The following is a 20,346-nucleotide window of genomic DNA, read 5'->3' as shown; positions in this document are numbered from 1 at the left end:
CAAGAGCATAGGATAAGACAGGATTTGATGGAACAATATGCTAATAATAATATGAACATGATTGTGATCATCATTTAGCCTAAAATAAATTCCTAAACTCAACTGCAGTTTCTTCTTTCAGGCCACCAGAGGTCAATGTCTCCTGCACAGCGCGCACACACTCTAGTACTCTCATCTGCTATTCTTGGGTACCGAAGACGTCACTTCCGCTATGCTCGCCGACATTTTTTGTGTCCTATATGACAACGAACACAGCACATCTGAGATTTAATAAATAATAATATATTCAAATAATAAATTACCGTTTACTACCATTTCCCACACTGAGCTTTGGACCTGATTGTATTTTTAGGACCCTAACATGGGTAGAGCAGGTGTAACAGTTGGGCCATAATAATGTAAGGTGCTGATTACTTGTAAATTATTAAAAAACATTTAAAAAAAAAAAATCAGTTCAAAGCACTTTTGAGTCAATGATAGTGTAACAAGATAACATTAGCTAGCTTACTACACAATTTAATGTTAATTTAGCTAACATTAACACAATTGATAATTAATCATTCTTTTTGGACATAGCATTGTTTTATTTGAGAACATAGGAAGGCTTGAAGAACCCTCTCCCGCTTCACGGTACGGGACTAACGTTAGTGCTTTACCGACCGCGTTTTGATTTCGGCGAATTAGATGAGGTGAATGCAAACAACGTGATTATTGATCATCAGCCAAACATCCAGCAAGCCAAAGAAAACATGCAGTCTACCTGAGGGAAGACATCTTTCACTTCTGGTGTATCTCATCATTGAAGCACAAATTCAAGCAGCCCACATAGTTCTCAATATGCATTTCCATTCATTCATAGGTTATATGGCTGCAAGAACATTTTAGTTCAAATTATTTTAGAAAATGCTTTACTGACTGATGTTTCAGACTTTCACTTGTTATGCCATATATATGTATGTACTGTACTATGTAGGCTAAGTAAGTTCAGTATATTCACAATTCAAATAATAGTCACAATTCACAATGGTACAATTTACTTAGGCATATGGTTTGTGTAAAGTGTGACTTTTTTTTGTATAACATTAAAATTATTTTTAGAATAATTGTACATAAATGGGTTAAAAACAAATGTGATTAATTTTGAGAACCTTTTATATACTTTTTATGTTTTTTTATATACTTTTTATTTATACTAGTTTTTATATCAAATGCAGAAATGCCATACACTATCATGTACAGTACAAATATTTTAATGTCCTTTATTCTGTCCATTATTCTGCTATAAAGAATCACAATTGTCCCTTATTTTCCTTTTCTGAAGTTGGCAACCCTAGCTGCCAGCGGTCCCTTCTTATACAATCTTATACAGCTAACAGCACAACGTATCCCAAGCATATTGTAACCTTGATGGAACCTTCCGGGAGTGTTTCGTTGATCTTCCTCTGGTAGTTGTGACACAAACATGGTGGTGATAAAGCACTGTGACGTTCACATGGTCCGAATGAATTCACTCCTTCCTCATTTCCCTTATTACAGTAACCAAATGTGGTCTATCACATGTTGAACACATTCCTCGGGGTCTGATAACCAGATAGTGCCCAAAACATTTGTCTTCTTTTTTAACAGTTTATTCTTGAATGATTTTTAAACCTAACAAACTTGTAAAAATGTTTTGCATGAATTGTGCTTGTGCAATATTTCCTAAAAATAAATGCTTATGGGTTTGACATTTTCCCAACCTAATGGAATTTTACATTTGTGTTTTAAGTTTCCAAATACATTCTGGGGACAATGAGTATGTGTCTACTTCAGATACTTTATAATAAAGTAATAAAGAACAGGCCCCAAAAGTTATCACTAACGGCTTCGATCAGTTTGGATGCACTTACTGAATCATGCCCACTGAGACCTTCATGTTTTAGAAAGTGGAAGCTGCTGTGAACGAAAGCAGGAAGGATGGGAGGCCTTCGGATGTATAGCCTGCTGTACCTGTTCTTCCTGAAGACCAGTCTCTGTTTTCCTTTCATGGTCTAAAAAAATAAACAGATTGGGGTAGAAATGGAAGTTATCCTTAAAGGAATAGTTCACTCAAAAATGAAAATCTGCTGAAAATGTACTCACCCCCAGGTCTTTCAAGATGTAAATGAGTTTATTTCTTCATTGTAACAGATTTGGAGAAATTTAGCATTACATCCCTTGCTCAGCAATGGATCCTCTGCAGTGAATGGGTGCCGTCAGAATGAGAGTCCAAACAGCTGATAAAAACATCACAGTAATCCACAAGTAATGCACATGACTCCAGTCCATTTGTGTTTGCAATAAACAAATCCATGATTAAAGAGATAGTTCACCCAAAAACAAAAAGCTTAAGATATTTTTGATGAAATAAGAGAGCTTTCTGACCCTGCATAGACAGTAACAGAACTACCACATTCAAGAAGACTGAAACTGAAGAGATGAAATTGTTGAATAGTCATTATTTTTGTTTTCTTTGCGCACAAAAAGTATTCTCGTAGCTTCATAACATTAAGGTTGAACCACTGATGTCAACATGGACTATTTTAATGATGTCCTCACTACCTTTTTGGGCCTTGAATGTGGTAGTTGCGTTGCTGTCTATGTAGGGTCAGAAAGCTCTCGGATTTCATCAAAAATATCTTAATTTATGTTCCGAAGATGAATGAAGGTCTTACAGGTTTGGAACATGAAAGTCAATAATTAATGACAGAATTTTCATTTTTGGGTGAACTAGCCCTTTAAGACATTTTAACTTTAACCCATTGCTAAAATATATGCTCTCTTGTTGCTTTCTCCAGTGAAACGTGAATTATTGAAACTATATATTTTTATGTTTTTATCAGCTGTTTGGGTTCATTCTGACGACACCCATTCACTGCAGAGCATCCATTGGTGAGCAAGTGATGTAATGCTACATTTCTCCAAATCTGTTCCTATGAAGAAACAAACTCATCTACATCTTGGATGGCCAGAGGGAGAGTGCATTTTCAGCAAATATACATTTTTAAGTGAACTATTCCATTAATATTAGTACAGGAATTGAAAAATACTAACTGAAGTCTATAGCTCACAACACAGACATTTAGATATGCAAGTATTTCACATTTCACTCTTCTCCCGTTCATAGCTGACAGGCACTCAGTAGCCTGGCTTCTAATTTTATTTCTCAGCAAAGGTCAGTAGGGAGATGTTTGCTATTGCTGGTATTATTGCTGCAAGACACTGTTTAATAGATGAAGTGTAACTGTCAACACTTCGTTTGACATTTTAGCGCCCATCCTTCCTGTTTCGTTGCTTTTACTTTACCCTGAGTTCATAACTTATTTTAGTTTTCTCAGTTTAGATCAGCTTTCTGCAGGGGCTCATAAGCAGAGATGAACTCCATCTCTGCATGTGCATTTAATGTGTGCTATAGGTTTCCTTTATTTATATACCAACATTTTTGGAGAGAAGATTACAGAATTTCATCAGGACTCAAAATAAAAGCTTGATCATTTAAACTGTTGAAAGGTCGAGGGTTTGAATGTTTAAACGTTTGAAAGTGAAGAATTTAACACATAAATATCATATTGTAACTTGTAAAAAATTACCACATATTAATTTATTTTATAGTATAATGCAATTGTAATTTACAACAGTAACATATTTCTTTTCATAATTTTTATAATTCAAGTTGATAATATTAATGATATTAAAATTATGAATAATATTAATAACAACAACCATTTTTTCATTAAATTAATCAAAGTATCATTAAATTAGACTGGGTAACTTGGACTGAGACTATCACAACAAAAAAGAGGTTTGATTCAAAATCACATCTAAGCAGCTTATAGCTATTAAGCTCATTTAAGCTCATAAAAATTTATAAATAAAATATGTGCCACTATTAACCTACGCAGACAACAATTAAATGTCTGTCATGCATATTCTGCAAGGACATCTGTTAAGTTACAGACTCAAAATATGGGTAAAACACCAGAAAAAAAAACAGCTGTAAAACACCCAAAACACATTCATTTATATTCTTCTAAATATGCATATTTTTGTATTTACTTTGGAAAATACATGTTTCTGTGATTATAAATGATTGCTGGGGAGTGTACCTGCTCCCTGCAAGAACAAATAGCCTATTATTCTACAGGCACTGAAATGCACAAACGATTGGAAAATGAAATTTAAGTGTTTCCATCCCACTGATGCTGCATGATATTGCTGTTCCATTTCAAGCGTCCACATAAAGCTAAATACAAAAATTTATAAATAAAATATGTGCCACTATTAACCTACGCAGACAACAATTAAATGTCTGTCATGCATATTCTGCAAGGACATCTGTTAAGTTACAGACTCAAAATATGGATAAAACACCAGAAAAAAAAACAGCTGTAAAACACCCAAAACACATTCATTTATATTCTTCTAAATATGCATATTTTTGTATTTACTTTGGAAAATACATGTTTCTGTGATTATAAATGATTGCTGGGGAGTGTACCTGCTCCCTGCAAGAACAAATAGCCTATTATTCTACAGGCACTGAAATGCACAAACGATTGGAAAATGAAATTTAAGTGTTTCCATCCCACTGATGCTGCATGATATTGCTGTTCCATTTCAAGCGTCCACATAAAGCTAAATATAAAAGGCTTTCAGGAAGTGATCTATCTACTCATTGTTTTTCTCATTGTTTTTAGCCCACATAATGATCTGTGATCTGATTTCATTGCTAATAAAATATTCATGGGCAAACATCAATGTAAAGTGAAGCATTATATGTTATACTGTAAAAGTCTTCATCTATGTAAAGGCTATTTGATGGTTTCTGAGCGCTGTAAAGCTCACACACTACTTTCCGATGATGGGAAGGCATTAACCCCTGAAGATTACACACCAAAGAAGCTCAATCCAATTAGCTAATTACAGATGGATTGACGGTAAATGTAGAGTGAGAGAAATGTGTGACCTCCTGTTAAGTTTATGGTCTGTGTTTAATTTTAGTTCAGCTGTTATTAGCAACTCTATTTCGCTTTGTGCTTTATTCTGAACCGGTTTCAGTTTCCTAACTTATGTTAAACATTGGACTAAAGTAGCTTGTGATGTCAATGGTTTTCCAGTCACATTAAACAGGTTAATTTTAATGTTTTCCATGTGCATGACCATTTGTAACGGTCTGTCTGTCCGTTCAAGTTTTGAACATAGCTGTTAAACGTGTAGAAGTTTAATCCTTAATCCTATATAATATTATATACAGGTGCATCTCAATAAATTAGAATGTTGTGGAAAAGTTCATTTATTTCAGTAATTCAACTCAAATTGTGAAACTCGTGTATTAAATAAATTCATTGCACACAGACTGAAGTAGTTTAAGTCTTTGGTTCTTTTAATTGTGATGATTTTGGCTCACATTATTTTGTGTATTTGGTGTAATGAAATGTGTTTATGCAGTTTCAAGTTAAAAAAACATTATTTTCCACATACTGTACATTACTGTTTCTCCTCTATGCCCCGCCTTTTTGAAACGCGTCGATTTTTACAAAGCTCATCGGTCTGAAAAAGCGAGGTGTGCTCTGATTGGCCAGCTATCCAGTGAGTTGTGATTGGCCGAATACCTCAAGCGTGAGACGGAAATGTTACGCCCCTCACATACTGTTGATGCCGTGTCCCGGCCAGAGCGACGAAACAAAAAACACGAAAACCCATTACAAACGAGGCATTTGTTGCATCCAGTGGGGACATAATTACTGATTATAATGACTTATACTGTCTTTTTACGCCTTGCGTTGCATTGCATCGCATCGTACCGCGTAAACATAAAACCCCGTCTGCATTTGTGATCAGAGAAATGCCAAACAACAAGTGCTACTCCACACAACCCAAAACTCGAGTTTGAATCATCAGTGGCAAATGATAAAAGAAAACGTACTTACGTGAGTCAGAACTGCCGGCATTTTAGTCTAACGTTACTCTCCCAGGATCAGTAAACAGTCCTCCATAAAATGTGCCCGGCGATCCACAGCACTAAGTTGATGTATTCACTCAGCGACCAGCACGGATCAGCTCTATGCATGACGAAGCGGATATTGTCCTCTTTTTGAAGACCAAACAAAGTATCCCAAGTTGCTTGAAGTCCAGTGTTAAGTTTCCACAGTCTGTGATGATTTCACGGCACCCGTTTACCAAGAAACTTTGGAGCACTTCATGCTTCCTTCTGCTGACCAGCTTTTTGAAGATGCTGATTTCCTTTTCCAGCAGGATTTGGCACCTGCCCACACTGCCAAAAGCACCAAAAGTTGGTTAAATGACCATGGTGTTGGTGTGCTTGACTAGCCAGCAAACTCACCAGACCTGAACCCCATAGAGAATCTATGGGGTATTGTCATGAGGAAAATGAGAAAAAAGATACCAAAAAATGCAGATGAGCTGAAGGTCACTGTCAAAGAAACCTGGGCTTCCATACCACCTCAGCAGTGCCACAAACTGATCACCTCCATGCCACGCCGAATTGAGGCAGTAATTAAAGCAAAAGGAGCCCCTACCAAGTATTGAGTACATGTACAGTAAATGAACATACTTTCCAGAAGGCCAACAATTCACTAAAAATGTTTTTTTTATTGGTCTTATGAAGTATTCTAATTTGTTGAGATAGTGAATTGGTGGGTTTTTGTTAAATGTGAGCCAAAATCATCACAATTAAAAGAACCAAAGACTTAAACTACTTCAGTCTGTGTGCATTGAATTTATTTAATACACGAGTTTCATAGTTAATGAATAATATCTGGAACAAAATGCTTAAACTTAATTACACAATAGAGTTGACACCAAAAAACATAGTGACACCACTGTCTAAACATGCTAAATAAAATGTCATATGAAATCCCCTTTTTCAAGTCACATAAAACGAGTCATGGCCACAAACAATGACAATATATTTTCCAGAGGACCTCATTTTGTCTGGGGGAAAACGTTAATGCATTGTTTTTTACAGTCTTCGTGTTCAGGGTGGAGTACTGACAATAACAGTCACTACATGTGACATTTAAGGGCATTTTATGTGGTTGAAAACAACTACAAGAGTATTGTGTGGGATTTTATGTTTTCTGTGGAAACTCGAAGCAGCATGTAAACACAATGCGCAACGAGTCTTTTCAGGAATTTATGTCTAAACTTAATTAAACAATGCAATTATCACTACCGAATAAAAGAGTAACATAACTGTCTTAATAGCAAGTAATAGCTCACCTGCTAATTTCAGCGCCACCGAAGTGACGGAAGGGAACTGTCTGCAACATGATACATTTTAACGAATGCGTCCTTAGCCCCGCCCACAATTCACGCCATTGGTTGAATCGTCAATTAGTAATTACTAACCTAGTCGTCAATTAGTATGTAATATTAATACATATTATTAATAAAAACGCTACTAATAGTAATTATTATTTTATTAATTATTTATTGATAATTATAACATTTATGTTTTTTTCTCTCTAATATATATATTTAATATATATTATATCATATTATTTTCTCTAATAAAAATATTCACATTTTTAGCTAATGGACAACAGGTGTTCCGCAGGACTTCAAAGACTGGCTCAGCCTTGCTCCAGATATCAAAGGTGCTTCAAAAGCAGCAAGAGACCAGATGTTTATAAACCTGGAGCATTGAGATTGGCATGAGATAATGAAAATATTCCCCTTCCTGGATTTTATAACAAGAACTCCCTGTGCCTTTCAGAACATTTACTGATGGAATTATTGGTGAAGTCCATAAATGAAGTTTTTTTTTGTTTTTGTTTTTAGCAAATCTATGACTATTTGTATTGTTATCTGTATTTATTCTGAGTGAACCATTAAAGTTAGGTGTCTTCCAAGTGTGCTTAGGTGTGATTGTGCATAAGAATAACAGAGATTTCCAGCGCTAAAAAAATGATACTTTATTAGTTTTTGCTTAATGGGCATATTTAAAGGAAATACATAAGTAATGCATAAAAATTAATATAAAGTACAACATAACAGAGTGTGTCTAAAAGCTTAAAAGTCACATACTGGGAGGTATATAGATGTAGGTGAACATGATTCAGAGACTGCACAAAAATATTACTCATAAAATATAACTAATATGCATCAAATTACAAGAATAAAGGAACAAAGTGTCCCTTGTATAATATGATAAATAATTTAATTTAATTTAATATTGACGTGAAATACACTGGAATCAAGTAGCTGGTCCACAGCTGTGACACTTTTGTCATGTTGTCAATTCTGAGTCCCTCTCAATAATTAATGTGTTATGACATTAAATAAAAAATTAAAGAGAACATTACAAGCAATACCTTCATGCTATCAATGGGATAGAAAACAAAGCCAATATTAAATGTCTGCAAGACAAATATATGGTTTTGCATAAAACTACATTTCTACATCAACACATTTGAGTGAACATGTCAAAGAATATAAAAATTCCCTTCATTTTCATAAGTCTACAGCCTAATGCACTCCTTTTTCATTCCCTACAAACACAACAGCATCCAAACTTACTTTATTACTCAATTTATAGTTGTAATGAATTAAAAATATAAGGTGCGTAATCTTGTTCACTAAATATGTATATATAATTTTAAAATAAGAGAATTCTTTTAGAATATATATTTGCTGCATATTTTGACAGCTGTAATTGATCCATTGCATATTTATTTTGGAATCCCACATCTAGAAAATGTTTCACCTCTTTTAACGCTGTGTTTAAAGAACACACAGCCCATTTTCATTTAACTATATACAGCAGCCAAAAGCACTGAAGCCCAATAGTGACCTTGTTTTTGTTCACCACAGCCATAATTCCTTAACCCTTATTACAGCGCACAATTTCACAGACTTTCTGAACAACTATATGGATTTGATAACAGCCAAATATTTCTGTTTCTCTTTATAAAAGCAAACTCTTGGACCACTAGCACTATAAAGTTTGGGGAAAAATTGCTTGAAACGAGACAAATGACAGAGAAGAACTTAATATCGAAAGTAAGCAAGTGCAAACAAGAGTGCCATACATAATTTTTAATAAACAGATGCAATCTCCCAAATTAGGCTACACTAATGAGAGGAAGTTGCCGTTTTCCAGTAAACACATACACCATACACATACACAAGCTACAGTTCTTGAACGAAATACTGAACCAGTTAAATTAGACTAAGGAATTTAGTACACAAATCAGAGCAATATAAAATGCTTTCTATTCATACAGTGGAATGTAAAAGTGAGCAAGAGAGCTGTTGTTTAAATCACAGCCCCTCTAATATTAATATAATAATAATAATATGAATAGCACATCTGCGAGTGTGAAATTGCTTTTAACAGCCCAATAAACAAGTGTATGCGTTTTTGCTCCACTAATGAAAAAGGTTCCAAACGAAGCCACAGCAAAATTGTTGTGTGACTCTGAGGAACACAGGGTATTGGCGTTTCATTCCTCAATAAAGAAAGTTTTTGAATGTTTCGAATTAGCGTTTTTGAATTAATCAGTTGAGTGAATAATTCAATGACTCACTCATAAAGACAGTCATTGTTCTGTTCCTGAAAGAATTAGCATTTTTTAACAAATTGGTTGAATGGCTGATTCAAAGAATCACTCATGAAAATAGTAACTTGTTGCTATCTACTGGTGTATTATATTATGTAACGATACTGGTGAATGTTTTAAAAAGTGTCTTATGACCTAGAAATAGTGCAACTGAAATATTGCTTCTTCATTTTACTTCATGAAAATTCTAAGTCCTAAAATTTCCAGTTACCTAAGATGAGTATTTCTAGTTTCCAAAGTTGAAAGCCCAAATTTTCATTGTGGTCTCAGACTTTGGACTGCATTGTATACATTCAACAGCCACTCAACAGATGGCAAGCATGCGAGTTATCTGCTAGGATGGATGCTTTCTTTTACTTCAGTGTTTACTTCCCTATAAACTTCACTTGATAAGACCAACTACTGGCGCCTGGCAACATGTGACTGATGGTTTTAATCAGCTTACAGGTCATCAGAAGCGCTTGAAGACGGAAGCACTGACATTTATATAACTACCTTGACCTTAAAGCGAGCGCAGATAGAAGGCACTAGTGACAAATGCAGCCATTAACCAGTCCTGTGCTCTGAGCTTGAAAGCATCATTAGAAGCAGACCTAACTTGGCCAATCAAGAGGTTGTATTCCCTCACCGTTTTGGTGTAATCGAGTTCATGGGATGTACATTTGTAATTGCCATGTATGTCAGTCGTCATGGCTGGAATGAGGAGGAGACATTCTGATTGTGTCTGCTGGCCTGGGATGCTCTTTTGATCATGTTCCCATTTGTAAGAGGCATGATTGGAATCGACAGGACAAGAGAGGTAGAAGGGGACGCCAGTGGGCACAGAGAGTTCAATCCCTAATGGAGCTGTCAATGCTTGTTGCACATCTCTTGTGAATCTTCCATCTTAAAAGACATTCGTTAAAGATAGATGTGTTAGGAAGATGGGTTTGTCTTAAAAATTGAGCAAAAAATTATACACAAAACAATTAAATTAATCTTATACCTGATTTTTGGTGACATATTTTAGTGAGTCCATCAGCAATGTTTTGTATTCCTCCTCTGAAACACAGTCCAAACAGAAAAAAATATTAAAAACAATGCTAGGGTGTACAATACCCAAAAAAGACAGCATTTTAAAGCCAACATCAGTAAAAAATAATATAATATTCCTGAACTAAAACATATAAAAGCCTACTTAGTTTGTGATGTGCAGCCTTGTTCAGTCCAAGCGCAGTATGGATCACGGGAAAGGACACATTCTTCACAGGAAGCATTGTAGTCTTGACATCTCTGCAGGTCTAACACTGAAATCTGACCAGGATATCCTACAAAGAGCTTCCTCTGCAGGCAAAATCAACAGTGGGTGAATGTGCAACAGAAACTGAATGGAAGAGTCAAAGTGTTCAATGATTCAAAAGGCTGCTTTATTACCTTCTCAGAGTCAAGTTTCATTGAATGTACAGGTGCTGAACCATTGCACAGATGCGTTTCAGAGATGATGAATGCTTTGGAGCCGTCCTCCAGGATCTTAAGGATCACTCCATTGTCTAAGAAGAACCAAGACACCAAATGGCCGAGTAAGACTGTCTGTGGTCTGAAAGAACTAACGAAAGCTTTTGCAGTACAATACTAAGTGCATATAATGGAAAACATATTAACTCACATGGTGTATGATGGGCAATGATTTTTAAGCTTCAGACTATGATTCCATCCAACATGTCTGATATTTTGAACGAGTTCTTTTCTGTAACTATTTACAATGTCAGCAAGTGTATGATGCGTAGTGCTTAAAAATCTGTTCAGAATTTAAAAGTCATGTAGTGGTCATATCATCAAGAAACAAATTTACCATGATCTTTTGAAATGAAATTACTTATTAAACTCTCAAAGTGTGATGTTTCAGTTCGTTTCAGAACTTAAAACTTCCTCCAGAGTCCAAAAAGACTGTGGTTTCTGGTTATGTGTAGCACCTACTGCTCTGCATAGGCCTATCATTCTTAAGGATCCTTTGTTTAGCCTTCCAAAAGAGGACGATATCGCTTAGTCATGCCTGGAGCTGATCTGTGCTGGTTGCTGAGGAAATACAACAACTTTGTGCTGTGGATCGCCGGATCGGCTTTCACCGTGGACGTAGCAGCCCGGGGTCGTCGCATGTGGTTGCCACAAGCCGTCCGGACGCTCCTTCGTCGAATCCACCAGCCGCTCCGTTCTCAAGCCCACCGGCCTCTGCTCACTCTAGGCCGCCGTGTGTGATGCTGTGTTTCGTTGTGAAAGCGAAACTACTTTGTTTGGCCTTCCAAAAATGGACATGACTAGAAATCAGTGGTTAAGTTGTATTTACATCACTGTTCCAGAACACTTCAACCTAAATATTCAGATGTGTGCAACACATTTTATGGAGGACTCTTTCCTGATCCTGGGAGAGTAGACTACAATGCCGGCTGTTCTGACTCACAGACTGTAAGTACGTTTTTATATTTAAAGAATTCGCCACTGATGATTCAAACACGAGTTTTGAGCAGTGTAGAGTAGCGCTTGTTGTTTGTCATTTCTCCGATCACAAATGCAGACGGTTTTATTTTTACGCGGTGCGATGCAACGCAACACGTAAAAAGACAGTATAAGTCATTATAATCCATAATTATGTCCCCAATGGATGCTACAAATGCCTCGTTTATAATGGGTTTTCATGTTTTTGAATCATCGCTCCGGCCTGACACGGCATCATCACAGTATGGTAAGGGGCGTAACATTTCCGTCACACGCTTGAGGTATTTGGCCAATCATAACTCACTGGATAGCTGGCCAATCACAGCACACCTCGCTTTACAGATCGTTGAGCTTTGTAAAAATCGACGCATTTCAGAAAGGCGGGACATAGAGGAGAAACAATAATGTAGAGTATGTGGAAAATAATGTGTTTTTTTAACCTTAAACCGCATAAACACATTTCATTACACCAAATACACAAAATAATGTTCTTTTTAGCAGCATCATATGTTATAAGCAGACTTCAGTGAGAAAAGAAAACAGAACAAAAACCGGTAACAAGGGAAGGTTTTCCTTTTTCAGTAGTAGTGTTATTGTCTCTGGTATGAAGGAAGTCACAGAGCACACATCAATATGTAGACATCTTGAACCAATACACCATATGCGAGTATACCTGTTGCAAGCAGCAGCACACTGTGTATGCTGTCATCTGAAGCTTGGACTCGGTCAACAGCTATCTTGGTGAAGTTCTTATTACTTGTGAAGAAAGGTGTGTCTTTTTGAATGGGATGAATCCAGTCCTTCATCTCTGGATGGTCTTTAATAATTTGAAGGGTAGAAATTGGAATGGAATTGCTTTGTTTGACACACTGGAAAATATGGAGTTATATCTGTTATAATATCATTTCAGTCAGCATTGAGGTCACAAGTTACAACACAGCACAAGTGAGGTTGCAACCATCCCATTGTTACAAAGGCCATGGAAAAAATGACTGCTCATGTCCTCAAGTATAAGAGGAGATTTAAAATAGCTATTGTGAGGAAACCATAGCTTTGGTTCACCAACAATGGCTATAATAATAGGCCTGAACAATTCACCTTTGGGTCAAGAGTAAAATGATTAAGGAAGTTGTTGGGCATAAACAATATAGAAAACTAAAGCTTGAAAAAATGTGTATTGAATGTAATTTTGAATTGAAAAGGCTTCACTTCAATCAGATGTTAATCAGATGTTGTTGTTTTATAAAAAAAATTTAATGCAAAAATATCCCAGTGCGACAACGTCAAATTTGGTAAATGCTAACATATTTACACATATATTAATTCTAATTATTATTTACTTATTTAACCATTATCATAATTCAAGTTTTATTTATATTAATAAAATAATTATTTAAATTTTTTTTTATAATTTATTTATTTTAATTAAGAATTCATTAATTAATTTTAATTATTTTCAGAATTAAGTTTTTCTCTGAACTTTACAACAGACCAGATCAGTTTGACTCAGAACATAGTTATTTTAAAGGGGTCATATGATGCGATTTCAATTTTTCCTTTCTCTTTGGATTGTTACAAGCTCTTGGTGCATAAAGAAGATCTGTAAAGTTGCAAAGACTAAAGTCTCATAAATTAATTGCAAAAACAAGTAACTAGATTAATAAAGTGTGTGAACACTTAGCCTGAAAGTTTTAAGCCTTTGTAAAAGCTTGAAGTTTGAAAGTTTGGATTGATAGATTAGCTAAATGTTGATAGCATGTTGCTAGCATGATTTGACAAATTTCTAACATGATTTAACATGTTACTAGCATGATTTAACATGATTAGCATGCTGTTAACATGTTTTAGCATGATTATCATGTTTCTAGCATAATTATCATGTTTTAGCATTTTTTAACAAGTTTTAGCATGTTGTTAACATGATTTAGCTTGTTTTACATTTACATTTAGACATTTAGCAGACGCTTTTATCCAAAGCGACTTACAAATGAGGACAATGGAAGCAATCAAAAAAGTTTGAACATGATTAGCATGTTGTTAGCATGGTTAGCATGTGGTAAGTGTGTTGCTAATATGTTTCTAACATGATTAGCATGTTGCTAGCACATTGCTAATATGTTTTAGCGTGCTGCTACTTGCTAACATGATTTAGCATGTTGTTAGCATGTTTTAGGACGATTAGCATGTTGCTAATCATGTTTCTAGCACGATTACCATGTCGTTACCATGTTTATAGCATTATTAACATGTTGATAACATGTTGCTTGCATGTTTCTAGCATGATCAAGCACATTGGCAGCATGTTTTAACATTATTTCACATTCTGTTACTATGATTTAACATGTTGCTTGCATGATTTAACACATTGCTAGCATTTTTTAACACGTTGCTAGCATGCTTTGACACATTGCTAGCATTTTTAACATGTTGCTAGCATGTTTCTAGCATTATCTAACACATTGCCAGGATGTTTTAACATTACTTCACATTTTGTTACTGTTTTAACATGTTGCTAGCATGTTTTAACGTGCTATTAGCATGACTTAGCACATTGTTAGCATGATTTAGCACACTGCTAGCATGTTTTTACCATGATTTAACACATTGCTAGAATGTTTTAGCACACTGTTAGCATGATTAGCATGTTGTTAGCATTAATTAGTACATTAATACATTAATAGCGTGTCTTAGGCTAGTTGCTAGGCTTGGCTATAGATAGATAGATAGAGATCCACACGAAGCCAGAGCTTTCCCTATCCAGTCTTTTTTTTTCTTGTTCTAAAGAAAATTCCGTAAACACAGTGTCATCTCAAGAAATATCTGCGTCCACACGAAACCACTGAAACGGACTCAACACGATGTAGTATACATGCCAGACCAGTATGTGGCGCTGTAATTCTGCCCCAGAGATACACAAAAAATGGAGAAGACTAGGAGCATGCGCATAAACGTTGTGCGCTGTATACAAACCCAACACAACAACAAGAAGACGATTTTGCAGAAGATTTTGCTTTAGTAAAGCTAATAGGCTCAGTAGCTTCTGCAGCACGAACACAAGCATGTAGTCCACCATTATTTAGTTGTTGTTGCTGTTACGTGACGTAGCGGTGTCTGACTAGGTTTGAGACGTGGGGTGATGACATCATCGTTCAAAAAAAATACAGATTGGCTGTACACATGAAACCGCAAGGGTGTCGTTTTCAGATTTATCCACTCTGGGAACCGGTTTAAAAAAAAATTGCGGTTTCAGGCTCCCAAAACGCCGGATCCATCTGCACGAAACGATACGATATAAAATTTTTACGTATACAGTTAAACGCGTCTCCGTGTGGACGGGCTCTAAGAACAGTCTTAAGATCTGAAGAAGAGTTTGGTGGATGTAGCTTGAAAATTGAGTAGCGTTCAGAAATGTTAGTATAATAATAATAATAATAATAAACAGTGTTTACCAGCTGCTGGAGAAGAGCGCATACACTCGTGAATCCCTCCAGTCATCAGCATGCTGGATGAAAACGTCCTGCAGGCGGTTAAAGTACAGTGACTCTCTAGGAATCCCGCACACAAGTCGTGCCTTCAGAAAGGAGGTCCAAATGTTCTGGAGTAACTGCTTGGGACCGCCCTCATCGACCTATGAGAGATTGATGTTTTTAAAGATGGACAATGTTCTGCTGTCAGCAGACTGATGTTTTCATTCATAAGCCCTGGAAGGTTTCTTCATTTCAATGCACTTCATATCAAGAACACAACTTCTGTGGCTCATGCTTTGTTTCCAGAATCTGATCTCTGTCCTGCAGTCTTGTGTTCTGCTGTAGATGCTTTCACCTAACTTTGATGATGACAGTGGTGTTGTCCTTGCTAAAACTGCTAACAGAAGTGCGATAACTTCTTGGATGCCAGGAAGGCTTGGAAGTGTTGAATTTGAACATCTATGTGAGCTCTTCAAAGTCCTCAAATTTCCACCTCCTGAATAATTTATGGTAACTAATCCATGACAATTAGATGACTTCATAAGATAAAACCATTCATCCTCCTTGAAATGTGTAGGATGATCAAATTGATGTCAAAGGTCATTATTCCACAACAATGGTTCTCTCAGACTAGGTGGGTTCGTGTGGGAAGCCTCACAAAGGACTGCCACATTTTTCATATGTAAGTGAGAAACATACCTTACACACTCTGGCCACTCTAGATATCCAAGGATCCGCTTCTGGACTCGTGTCTGAGTTTTTCTCACGAAATAAGACATATATCTTCTCATTCAAGGGGTCATTCTTGTCCTTGGCCAGAAAACTGGAAATAAACGTGGGTTCTGGGGTGGGGGGGGAAATCCATACTAAAGTAAATTGACTAATTAGAGCAGATATATAAGATGCCAGTTTAGCAAAGTTATATCTACGGGATAATTCACCCCAAAATTTGGTCATCATTAAGTTATTCCGAACCTGTATTAAAGGATTAGTTCACTTTCAGAATAAAAATTTCCTGATAATTTACTCACCCCCATGTCATCCAAGATGTTCATGTCTTTCTTTCGATAGTCGCAAAGAAATTAAGGTTTTTGAGGAAAACATTCCAGTATTTTTTCCATATAATGGATTTCAAATGCAAATTCATGCATTATGTAATCCCGTTGGAAAGGTCACACGCGGTTAGCTCTTCGTCTGTGCACTCCGGTTCAGAAAGATAGGATAGGGCGAAAAATCTAATTTTCTCCTCCAACTTCAAAATCGACTGACATCGTTGTTTTACCTTTTTTTGTAAAGGGCGTTTGACTTTCTTTGCACGTTCGCTTTGTAAACGCTGAGTCGGTGCTTCCACCTACAGTATGTCGCACGTGACCTTTCCAACGTGATTATGTAATGCGTGCAGTCGAGCTAGTGCAAGACGAGCATTTGTGGTTAAAAAGCTTAGACATTTTTATTATTTTTTTAGAAAATGACTGATCGTTTCGCTAGATAAGACCCTTATTCCTCGGCTGGGATCGTGTAGAGCCCTTTGAAGCTGCATTGAAACAGCAATTTGGACCTTCAACCCGTTGGCTCCCATTGAAGTCCATTATATGGACAAATATCCTGGAATGTTTTCCTCCAAAGCCTTAATTTCTTTGCGACTGAAAAAAGAAAGAAATGAACATCTTGGAATGACATGGAGGTGAGTAAATTATCAGGATTTTTTTTATTCTGGAAGTGAATTCTTAATTTCTATCTTCTGATGAACACAAACTAAGTTATTTTTAATTATTTTGAAGAATGTTGGTATCCAAACAATGTTGGTATTCTGGTAGCCACGGACTTCGATGATATTTTTTCCATACTATGGAAGTCAATGGGGACTAGCAACTGTTTGGTTACCAACATTTTTCAAAATATCTTCTCTTATATTCAGCAGAAGAAAGAAACTCATACAGGTTTGGAACAACTTAATAATGACCAAATTTTTATTTTTGGGTGAATTATCCCTTTAAGTCTGATCTAACCTTTCTTTGGGGATATTTGGAGATGTTCTCAATTACAAAAAAACTATTTATACATAAAATAAGTATTTGTGTATTTACATAAAATAAGTTTTCTTCTACTAATTTTAGTGAAAATTGTGTAATTCAACCAACCTGAGACCCATTGATCATACATCCATACGCTGTTTCGTTGTCCAGTTTTTCTGCGAAACTGCAGCAGGGTTCCATCACTGTACAGAGGAGCTGCCACATAGAGATCTCCATCTGTTTATAACCAAAGAAAGCCTAGGTGTTACACTAAATAAGCAACCAAAATCCTCCAGCTCATTCACAAAGTCTGATCAGATCAAGCTGCTTGTGCTCCCACATACCTGCCACCAGCGACAAGGAGTTTTGTGAACATGTATAAGGTGAGATTCCTGTGCCATCTACAACCTCTGTGGAATGATTGCTTTCTCTGGGAAACTTTGGGAAAGAGACATTATTATAGAGAACAGAGATATGGCAAGCCATTTTAACATTTATTCACTTGCAAGATATGAATTATAGATATCCACAATTGAAAATTTCAGAATTACATTTTTGATATCAAGAATTTGTATATCTGTGAGTAATTATGTAATTGTTTATATAAAAAAATCAAATTTTTACTGTTGGAAATGCCATAGTAAAATGAAATTTTTACTAGCAAAAAGTATATTCTTCATATCAAGAGTTTTGATATAACTGAAAATTAAACTTTCAATAAAAAATTCAATCCTGAGAATAATTATAAGTAAAATAAGCTTGCCATCAACTAGTAAGACACTGGTTCTCATTCACATATTTGTGTGCACAAATGTAAACCGTCACACATAAATTATTACTCATCACAGCTTTCACTAAATTTTATTCTAAACTTACACTAAAATTTACAATCTGAGACTACACATCTGCAAAAATGCAACTTGTAAAGTCGACAAATGTGAGGTCCTAAACATGATTACAAATAGTCTAAGCATGTATTAAAACAGTTTTCTGTGTTTTGTTTTGAAAAATTACAAATTTTTAAGAATTTTGTTTTGATTTTTCTCAGGGTGTACCTGTAGTTTGAAAATCACTTTTTTTTTGTGTTTTAGGTAAAAGAAATGTTTGTAAACTTAAAAGGATAGTTCACCCAAAAATGAAAATTACCCCATGATTTACTCACCCTCAAGTCACCCTAGGTGTATATGACATTCTTCTTTCAGATGAATACAATCGGAGTTATATTAAATAATTTCCAGGCTAGTCAATGCTTTATAATGGGAGTGGATGGTAGCTTCCGCTAACTGTTGTACGCGCGTTCACGAGAGAGTGGCATCCAGTGGATGACGTAGGACGTAGACGTAGCATAAGCTCTGGTGAGAATATGCTAGTCTTGCGAGAAACAAGATTTGTTTACAGCAGTGTTTCTCAACCCTGGTCCTGGGTGCCCCCCAACACTGCTCATTTTGTATGTCTCCCTTGTCTGACACCCATTTCAGGTCCTGGAGTTTCTTCTAATGAGCTAATGAGTTGAATCAGGTGTGTTAAGGAGACACACAAAATGTGCAGTGTTGGGGGGCGCCCAGGACCAGGGTTGAGAATCACTGGTTTACAGCAAAGGAAAACCAGTATCCTCTTGGCTTATATCGAAATCCTCCGACATTTTTCTTTAAAAATCCTTGTATCTTTAAAATGTTTTGTTTTGCTCTCTCCTCTGCGCTTCCGTGTTCATCACTGTGTTTGCCTACGTGCTACGTCATCCGCTGGAACACCACTCTCTCGTGAACACGAGTACGACAGTTAGCGGAAGCTAGAGATTAAGATTTATAAAGTTGTAAATATGGATACTTTTCTTACACAAACGCATTGCTTTGCTTCAGAAGGCCTTTATTAACACACCCCCGGAGCCGTGTGGACTTATTTTATAATGAATGGGTGCAATTTTTTGGACTTTGGGCTACCATCCACTCCCATTATAAAGCATGAATTAGCCTAGACATTTTTTTATATAACTCCGATTGCATTCGTCTGAAAGAAGGAAGTCTTGATGGCTTGAGGGTGAGTAAATCATGGGGTAATTTTCATTTTTTGGTGAACTATCGCTTTAACAAATAATGTCATTGCAGAAAATTACCAGTACCTATTCAGTTTTATCTTACAGTGTGAGTATCAAATGTCGCATGCTTCTGTTGTGAATCTGGTGGTGATTTATGAAATTATTGGTGAATGAGGCACGTTGCGAGTAGGCACAAAATAACATATAAAGTGTCATTCAAAATGATACATGATGCAAGTTAAAACTCAAAATTCAAACAGAGAGCTACACTTTTTTTCTCAGTATGCTCTTACTACAAAAAGTAAACCACAAGGCAACGTTTAGAAGAAGCTTTGCGTTTCTAAATATGTAGCAGACTATGCCAAAGATGTTGCTATGTATTTTTATTTCTTACCAGTTTCCAACACTTTGGCTGATCTCCATTCGTTCCACATACAAATGTGTAGTCTTGAAATCTCTCAATTATTGTGATTACATTTTCACAGGGGCTCTGTATAGATGGAGGAATATCAGTAAGACTGTCAAAATACAAAACTCAATTTGTTCTTTCTTTTTTTCTCTCTCTTCTTCAAAAGAATTATAAAACTCACCTCACCACACCTTAAGTTTGGATTCAGAGTAAAGTTCTAAAAAATAAATAAAACATATAAAAATTTAAATATTTTATTATTATCTTGGTCACAAAATCTCAACACTTTGCAATATTTATGTAGACGTTATTTTAAATTCAAAATAGAAGACTATGTGTACACAAT

General features: G+C 35.9%; 1 protein-coding gene across 1 annotated transcript in view; it reads right to left on the bottom strand.

Annotated features, from left to right (window-relative positions):
• Positions 1-7,981: 7,981 nt before the first annotated feature.
• The window catches only part of LOC107575697 (semaphorin-7A-like), a 13,702-nt gene continuing 1,337 nt past the window's right edge, over positions 7,982-20,346 (bottom strand). Inside the window, exons 3-13 of the mRNA XM_016262049.1 lie at positions 20,182-20,217; positions 19,986-20,081; positions 17,901-17,994; positions 17,683-17,793; positions 16,241-16,383; positions 15,523-15,702; positions 12,748-12,943; positions 11,016-11,131; positions 10,780-10,925; positions 10,588-10,643; positions 7,982-10,487 (exon numbers count right to left, since the gene is read on the bottom strand). Of these exons, the coding sequence (XP_016117535.1) occupies positions 10,105-10,487; positions 10,588-10,643; positions 10,780-10,925; positions 11,016-11,131; positions 12,748-12,943; positions 15,523-15,702; positions 16,241-16,383; positions 17,683-17,793; positions 17,901-17,994; positions 19,986-20,081; positions 20,182-20,217 (1,557 nt within the window). The 3' untranslated portion in view covers positions 7,982-10,104. The remainder of the gene's footprint in view (positions 10,488-10,587; positions 10,644-10,779; positions 10,926-11,015; positions 11,132-12,747; positions 12,944-15,522; positions 15,703-16,240; positions 16,384-17,682; positions 17,794-17,900; positions 17,995-19,985; positions 20,082-20,181; positions 20,218-20,346) is intronic.

This window comes from Sinocyclocheilus grahami, unplaced genomic scaffold, assembly GCF_001515645.1.
Source record: "Sinocyclocheilus grahami isolate Dianchi unplaced genomic scaffold, SAMN03320097.WGS_v1.1 scaffold31.1, whole genome shotgun sequence".
Lineage (NCBI taxonomy): Eukaryota > Metazoa > Chordata > Actinopteri > Cypriniformes > Cyprinidae > Sinocyclocheilus > Sinocyclocheilus grahami.
Note: the sequence above shows the minus strand (reverse complement) of the source record. Positions and strands in the feature narration are given on the sequence as shown.